At 51.7% G+C, this 8440-nt stretch overlaps 1 protein-coding gene across 1 annotated transcript in view; it reads left to right on the top strand.

Annotated features, from left to right (window-relative positions):
* DISP3 (dispatched RND transporter family member 3) overlaps positions 1–8440 on the top strand; it is a 154221-nt gene that overhangs the window by 98638 nt on the left and 47143 nt on the right. Inside the window, exons 18-19 of the mRNA XM_045299199.1 lie at positions 1425–1565; positions 1663–1709. Coding sequence (XP_045155134.1) covers positions 1425–1565; positions 1663–1709 — 188 coding nt within the window. The remainder of the gene's footprint in view (positions 1–1424; positions 1566–1662; positions 1710–8440) is intronic.

Raw genomic sequence — 8440 nt, 5'->3', positions numbered from 1 at the left:
GCACCTTAGTTCTCGAAGCAAGGTTACAGCCATGAAAATGCTATGCAGTCCTTCCACTCTGCAGTGTGCGGGGTGGCCATGAGCCCAAAGCCACTTGGCAGAGACTGGCCAGGTTTGTCAACTGTGTGTCGTAATGCATGGATGGTTCTGCGCCAGAATTCTCACCTGCCACGTGGAAGACCCAGGTTGGCATCTGGGTCGATGCCCCGCATGTGCAGTCACCACTCCTCCATCACAGAGGATCACGAGGATGACACAAGAGGCAGCATTTCATTTTCTCGTCACCAGGAGTCAGGAGCCAACTGTACAGCAGCATCAGAACTATGTGTCCAGAGCAGGGCAGCCCCAGACAGGCCCCATCCCACTAGAGCTTCCCAACAGCCCTATGGAAATGGCCATGCCTAGTCCCATCCCGTTTTATAGATGGGGAAATGGTGGCAAGGAGACCTCAAGCCACCTGCCCAAGGCTAATCAGGGCATGTGCTGGTCACCAGGAAGCGAAGGCAGGATTCATGGCAAGTTGTGTTGACTGCAAGGCTCACTCTAACCCTACGTGCGTACCCACCTCTGTTCTGAGGGTGCACATTTGAGCTTCTTGTCAAAGTATCACTTGGACACAAAGAGCAGGATTGTGCTTCTTTCTCTTCATCCCCATCAGAAAGGGAAGCACCCACCTTCTCGACACGATCACTGAAGACAAAGCGGGTGCATAAGCAAATGTGGTGAAGAAAGCTGATGGTGCCTGGCTATCAAGAGACATAGCGTCTGGGGTCTTAAAGGCTTGAAGATAAACAAGTGGCCATTGAGCTCAGAAGCAACAAAGTCCACATGAAAGAAGCACACCAGCCTGTATGACCACAAGCTGTCGATGGGATCGGGTATCAGGCATCAAAGACCCAGAACAAAAAATAATATCATTGTGAATGAGGGGGAGTGCGGAGTGGAGACCCAAAGCCCACCTGTAGGCAACTGGACATCCCCTTACAGAAGAGTCGCAGGAAGGAGATGAGCCAGTCAGAGTATAGTATAGCACCGTTGAGACCTGCAACTTTCCTCTAGTTCTTAAATGCTTCCTTCCCCCACTATCGTGACCCTAATTCTACCTTACAAATCCGGCTAGACCAGAGGATGTACACTGGTACAGATCAGAGCTGGAAACACAGGAAATCCAGGACAGATAAACCCTTGGGACCAATAATGAGAGTACTGATACCAGGAAGGGAAGGGAAAGGCGGAGAGATGGGGGAACCGATCACAATGATCTACATATAACCCCCTCCCTAGGGGGGCGGACAACAGAAAAGTGGGTGAAGGGAGGGAAAAAAGTTAATGAAATATTTATTGAGCACCTTCTTTCTGCCTGCTTTACAATGTGCCTGCACCCCACTGTTCCCCTCCGTTCCCCCTCTTCATTCTCCTTCCAGACCCCCTCACCCTCACGTCTGAGCTCTGACAGCAGCTCCAGCATTCCTGACGTAGGGGACATCAAGGGCCACGAGAAGGTGGAGATCGGGAACAGGGAGGACCGCAGGAGGATGGGCTTCCGACCCGAAGAGGGCGGCTGGGCACCAGCAGGGCCCACATCCCCCAGGCTGGAGCCTGGACCAGAAAGGCGGCAGCTTTTCTGGAAATCAAGCCAGACCCCACCTCTCATCTTGCCAGATGGATGCCCTGGGCCTTGGCCCCTCGGTGCCACACCAGGGCCAAGGGTGAGGCTGCTTATACTCAGTCTCATGTGTGAACCATGACCCCTCACTCCTGGAAAACCTCCTGGTGAAGCAGCAGGGGTCATGAGACGGTTGAAAAGGTGCTTCACACAGGACCAGCACACGATGAGTGCCTTCTTACGCTCGATCGCTGCTACCGTTACTGGCCTTGGCCTCTCACCACCCAGTCGAGTGTGACTCACAGCAACCCTGCAGGGCGAGCAGAACCATCTCAAGGGAGTCCTAGCTTGTCACCTCTAGGGAAGCAGATCACCACGTCTCTCCCACGAACCCGCGGATGGGTTTGGAATCGCCAGCCCTCCAGTGAGCAACCCAGCAAGCGCTTAGTCCCTGCCCCACCAAAGGGCTGTTTGTCCCCACCCGGGGAAACAGAGTCTCTGCCCAGGCTCCCCAGGGTCTCTGGCTGGGTGAGAAGAGACAGTGGGCAGAGGCCAGGAGCAGAGGCTTCTAAGGAGGCCCCACCAGGGGGATCCAGGAGACCTAAAGTCTAGCAGCATTTTCAAATTACCTTGACCAAGAAACAAACAACCAAAAAACAACTATGTTCTCTTCTGGGGCCCTTGGATGACAGTCCATTCCTAAACACCTGGAGATTTCTTTTCTTTTTTTAATAAATCGTTTTATGGGGGGCTTTTACAGCTCTTAGAACAATCCATACATCAACTGTACTGAGCACATTTGTACATATGTCGCCATCATCATTTTCAAAACATTTTTTTTCTGCTTGAGCCCTTGATATCAGCTCCTCGCTTTGCCCTCCCTCCCCCATGCTCCCACCCTTGCAAACCCTTGATAAATTATAAATTATTATTATTTTCATAGCTTACACTGTCCGCTGTCTCCCTTCACCCACATTTCTGTTGTTCATCCCCCTCAGCAGGGAGGGGGTATATGTCAATCATTGTGATTGGTCACCCCTTTTTCCCCCACCCCCTTCCCCCTACCCTCATGTTATCACTGCTGGAAGCCCAGACTTGAGGTCTGCCTTCACTTCCTGGACCCTGGGGTGCTGCCCCTGCCCCACCACGTGGGACCCTTGCGAGGCTCAAACAACATAAATGAGGCAAACACTGTCTGGGCAGAGGCTTTCAGGCATGGAGGCTCTTCTGGGATTGTAGAGGACCACCCTCGTGAGGCATCATGCTATCACGTAGCATTACAGTGAAGGCACTTTGTGTGGCCACACTGACTGCCCCTCCACCCAGATGAACAGCAGGGAAGCCGAGAGTCCCGCCTGAGGACTCGTGAGGCTCCCCCTCTCTCTTCCCCTCCACTCAGGGCTCCTTCTAGAACCTAGAAATCAGGGGGGGACGGAAGGATGTTCCTACTAGAGAAGGCTCAAGATACGGAACTCTCACTGCTTAGCCTGGAAGGAGCGGGAACTTGGGAAAGGGGCAGTCAGCTCCCATTAGCCACCTGCAGGGGATGGGGATGGGGTGGGGGTGGGGGGGTAGTCTATGGTTCCCACCTGGAGCCTTGGCACTTGCTGTTCTTTGCTCCTCTCCCAAGGCAGCCACCCACCGGCCCTCAGGCCTCTGTCCACCGGTCTTCAAAGCCCTCTTCCAGTGCTCGTTGTCCTTGTACAGTAGTTTGCTCTACTGTTCCTTCCTGATTCTTGTCACTGTCCCTCGTGACCTTGTACATTTTTCTCTGGATATGGCTGCATTGCCTGCCCTTCAAGCAGAGAGACAGGCACAGAGTAAGCGCTCTGCAATTGTTTGTTTGTTTGTTTGTTTGCTTGTGTTAATGGAATAAGTGAACTAGGTAGCTCAATGACTTAGGAGCGGCTCCCCACCCCTAAGCCCTTGGGTGGGGTAGGGGTGGGGGGGTAACAAGAAGACCCCGTCTTGCCCTGAGGAAGCTCACAGTCCAAGGAGGAGCAGAGCACGCGCCACTGTCCACCTCGTGTCCCTGCCTTCTCGTCAGAGCCCCAGGCTCCCCTCTCCTGCCTCGTGCTTGAAGTTCAGTCTCCTGGGGCTGCTCTGACAGAGGCGGGGCTGATTTAAAGACTCAACATTCATTTCCTCACAGATCTGGAAGCCAAACAGGGTCTTCGATATGTTGACTCTTTCCTGTCCCTAGTCCTAGACATTCCCTAGGACTAAGACTCAGGTGCTGGCTGAAAGGGTGTGGTTCGAACCCACCACCAGCGCACCATGGGAACAAGTTGTGGCCGTCCCCTTCCACCAAGACGACAGCTGCAGGACCCCGGGGAGAGAGTCCCGCTCTGTCCTCTAGGCCCACCAGGGCTCAGAAGTGACTCACCTGCAGTGGTTTGGGTTTGGACGTTCCTTGGTTCTTTTCCGTGTTTCTGTTGGGTTTCCCAGTTTGGGAAGCACAGAGGGAGTGGATGCAAAGAGACAGGAAGTGATGCAATGGCTTATCAGGGACGTGGAGGGGGCGTGGGGAGGATTTGGGGAGCAAACAATGAGTGCAAGAGGGGAGGGAACATTAGAACGGATTGTGATTGCGATGATGTCTATGCACGTCTTTTTAAAGCGATGTAACTATGGAAGTGTATGATTTGCGAACACTACGTCAAGGGACTGTCTAGGAAGAGGGAAGAGGAACCATGCTGCAGGTGGAAGAGTTGTTGCTCAGGGAACACTGAGTTTACGCTGACGGTGGTGGAATAGCTTGTAAAAGGATGTCACTAATGGCTGTACCACATGAAGAGTATAATCAATGGCACTGAATTGTCCGTGCAGAAGCTGTGGAACTGGAGGGTGTTTTATTGTGTATACTCTTGCCACATTAAAAACAATCACACGAATAACAAGGAGAGGGGAAAAAAAGATCACAGCCTTTCGTACGGGTGACAACTCACTGTAAAGACACCACAATCCTCACGGCAGTAACGTGGTACATGGAGAAAGCTTAAAGTTGTTAAGGATTTCGTCTTGTTCGGATCCACAATCAGTGCTCACAGAAGCAGCAATCAAGAGATCAAACGATGTGTTGCGTTAGGCAAATCGGATGCAAAGACCTCTTTTAAAAGGTTGCTTTAAGGACTAAGTTGTGCCTAACCCAAGACATGCTATTTTCAATCACCTGTCTGCAGGTGAGAGTTTGACTATGAATAAGGAAACTCAGAGAAGAGTCGATGCATTTGAACAGGAGTGCTGGGGACAAACTCTGAAAGTACCACAGACTGCCCCAAGAACGAACGAATGTGTCTTGGAAGAAGTGCATCCTTGGAGAGGAGGGTGGTGAGACTTCCTCACACACCCGTGGACTCGTTGTCAGGGGAGCCCACGCCCTGGAGAAGGACTTCGCGCTTGGCAAAGGAGAGGGGCAGCGAGAAAGAGCAAGATCCCCAACAAGACGGATGGACACAGTGGCTGCGACCCTGGGCTCACACGTAGCGATGGTGATGGTGAGGATGGCGCGGGCCGGCGAGTGTTTCAATGGTATGAATCAGAACCGGCTGACGGCCCCTAACAAGACAACACCACCCTAACTGAGAGGCACCGTTCTTCTTTGGTCTTCCTTATGCTTGGTCCACCTTTCAGAGGAGGACAGTAAAAATATTTTGGCCTGGGTCAGGTGCACCCTAGTCCTCAAAGTGACGTCCTTGCTCTGTGGCCATGTAGAGAGTTCCTGAGCGTCAGCTCTGCCCCTGGATGTCGTGACTGCTGCGTCCATCCGTGAGCGGTGACTGGGGTCCGAGTTAAATGAAACCTTTGATGCTTTCCCCGTTTAGGATGGCGTGGTCTACTGGACCCCTTGTGAGGGTTTCTGGTTTCTTTACACTGAGTTGGAATCCATAATAAAGGCGGCCAGCTTCTTTTCCTCCTTGTACTCAGTGTCATTCATGTCATTATTGTTTTTCAAATGTTTAAATTGTGTCTTTGACCGTCATCAGTAAGTGCGTCAAGCCCTCTCGGCTTTCAACAAGTTGTTGTTCACACCGACTCGCAGCGGCCTCACACACAACAGAAGAAATGCCATCAGGTGCTCACTGACGTCACAGTGGTCCTCGTGTGAGCTGCGGTTGCAGCCACGGTGTCCGTCCATCTTGCTAACGGCCTTCCTCCCTTTCACGGCCCCTCTGCTTGACCAGGCACGATGTCCTTCTGCAGGGACTGGCCTCTCCTGATGGCATGTCCGAAGCACGTGAGACTGATCCTTGCCTTTAAGGAGCGTTGTGGCCGGACTTCAACAAGCAATGCTGTGTCGCTTGCATGCCGCAGGGTGTTGATGAGCCTGCCTCCGACCCTGACGACACACTCTTCTACACGTGGTCCGTCGTCTCAGACTATTTGCTCGGCATGCTGGTCGAATGAATACAGTCAAAGGATACAAACCTGAAACACACCTTCTTGGCCTTTCAAGTCACGAATGCCTGGGACAGCTGTATCGATGCACTGTCATGTTGACGACTCCCAAGGTTCCTGATGAGACCCTGGAAGCACTCACTCATCTATGCCAGGGCATTTAGAAAACAGCCACTTGGCCAGCTGACTGGAAGAGATCCATAGCTGTACTCATGCCAAAGAAAGGTGACCCAGCAGAATGCTCGGATTGTAGAACAATCTCATTAATATCACATGCAAGGAAATGTTTGCTGGAGACCATCAACGATGGTTGCAGTGGTGCGTTGACAGGGACCTGCCAGAGGCTCCGGTCGGATGCAGAAGAGGATGGGGGAAGGGGGATATCATTGCTAATGTCAGGCGGACTTTGACTGAAAGCCCAGAATGTTTACTTGTGTTTTATTGACTATGAGTCAGGATTGATGAAATGGCAGTGAGTTTTGAATGATTGAGGATACTAAGACGCTTGACTGTGCGGATCACAGCAAACTATAGATAGCCTTGAGAAGAATGGGAATCCCGGAAGACTACATCGTGCCCATGCAGAACCTGTACATGCATCAGGAGGCAGTTGTGTGAACAGAACAGGGGCACGCTGTGTGGTTGCAAATCATGAGGGTGTGCATTAGGGTTGCATCTTCTCACCCTACTTGTTCAATCTGTAGGCTGAGCAAATCATCAGAGGAGCTGGATTATATGGAGGAGAACGCGATTGGAGGAAGGCTTATTAACAACCCACAGTATGCAGACGACACAACCTTGCTTCCTGAAAGGGAGGAGGACTTGAAGCACTTGTCAATGAAGATCAAGGATGGCAGTGTTCAGAATGAATGACAACTCAATGTAAAGAAGAGCAAAATCCTCACAACTGAACCAATAGGTAACATCGTGATAAAGAAAGAAAAGATTGAAGCTGCCAAGGACTTTGTCTTCCTTGCATCCACCATCAGCATCAGGAGGTCAAAAGGCACGTTGCATTGAGTGAATCAGCCGCGCAGGACCTCTTTGCAGGTGGAAAAGCTAGGATGTTACTCTGAAGGTTGACCCACGCCATGGAATTTCCATCACGTCATATGCACCTGAAAATGAACATCGAATAAGGAAGACCAAAAAAGAACGGTGGCATTGGAAGTGTGGTGCTGGCGAGGAATATAGGAAGCACCGTGGACTGCCCAAAGAAGTACAGCCAGAATGCTCCTTAGAGGGAAAGATGGTGAGACTTTGCCTCACATACTTTGGACACATTGTCAGGAGAGACCAGTCCCTAGAGAAGGACAGCATGCTTGGTAAAGTAATGGGGTAGTGCAAAGAGGAAGCCCTTCAACAGGATGGATGGACACAGCGGCTGCATGGATGGGCTCAAACGGACCCAGGACTGTGAGGGTGGCCCAGGACCAGGTGCTGTTTCATTCTGTGGTGCACAGGCTTACGATGAGTGGGAACCAACGCTCAGCGCCTAACAACAGCAAGTTTCTCCGATTCATACTTCGTACCTTCCAAATGCCAATTCATTATTAATAGACATTTGCCACGGTTTCTTCTCCTTCTGAGTGTGCCTCGTCAGCAAACACGCGTCCCGAAAGCCTTGCTCCATCCGTGTCGCTGAGGTCCACTGTACTTCTAGGAGGCCGTTCTCCGGTCATCTTCTGGGTGCCACCACCCGGGGAGCGGGACCCATCTTCTATAGCAGACAGTGTTCTGTTGTCCTTCAGAGGTTTACAAGGGCTAATTCTGCTTCCTCGTCTGCCTTAGACTGGAAGCCACTGCAGCCAAGTGACCCTGTGAGTGTTTGCAATGCCGGTGACAAACATCCCGTGTCAGCGACAGGCAGGCCCGCACCAGCCAACACGCTGACAGACTAGTGGTGGAGACGGATGCTAAGGGGACGCAATGTAATCCATAACGCATGATGAGTTCATTACCTGTAGCAGCTGTAACAAATTACCATCCACATGGTGCCTTGAAATCACAGGAATCTATTCTCTCGGCATCCTGGAGGCCTGAAGTCCAAAACCAAGGTGTTAACAGGTCCGCATTCCCCTCCAAGGCTCTAGGGGAGAGTCTGTTCCTGCCTTTTTCTGTTTCTGGAGCTGGCAGCCATCCTTGGCTTGTGGTCAAGCTGCCTCCATGGTCACATTGCCATCCTCCCCTTCTGTCTGTGCCCCCTCTCCCTCTGCCTCTCTCCCGAGGGTCCAGGGGCTTGTCCTTCGGGCTCCCCTGGACAGCCCAGCACACCAGTTTCCCATCTCAGAATCCACAACCTAGCCACTCTGCCAAGACCCTTAGAAGTTAGCTTTTAGAGGACACAGGGATTAATACCTGATCAGATTTTGGTGGGGGGTTTGGTTCTCTTTGGTTTTATTCTGCCTGCTATAGATAGATGATAGATAGATAGAT

The sequence above is a fragment of the Echinops telfairi genome, unplaced genomic scaffold (assembly GCF_000313985.2).
Source record: "Echinops telfairi isolate 266 unplaced genomic scaffold, ASM31398v2 ScPeMD7_7457;HRSCAF=8495, whole genome shotgun sequence".
Lineage (NCBI taxonomy): Eukaryota > Metazoa > Chordata > Mammalia > Afrosoricida > Tenrecidae > Echinops > Echinops telfairi.
This window is presented reverse-complemented; position numbering and strand designations above follow the sequence as displayed.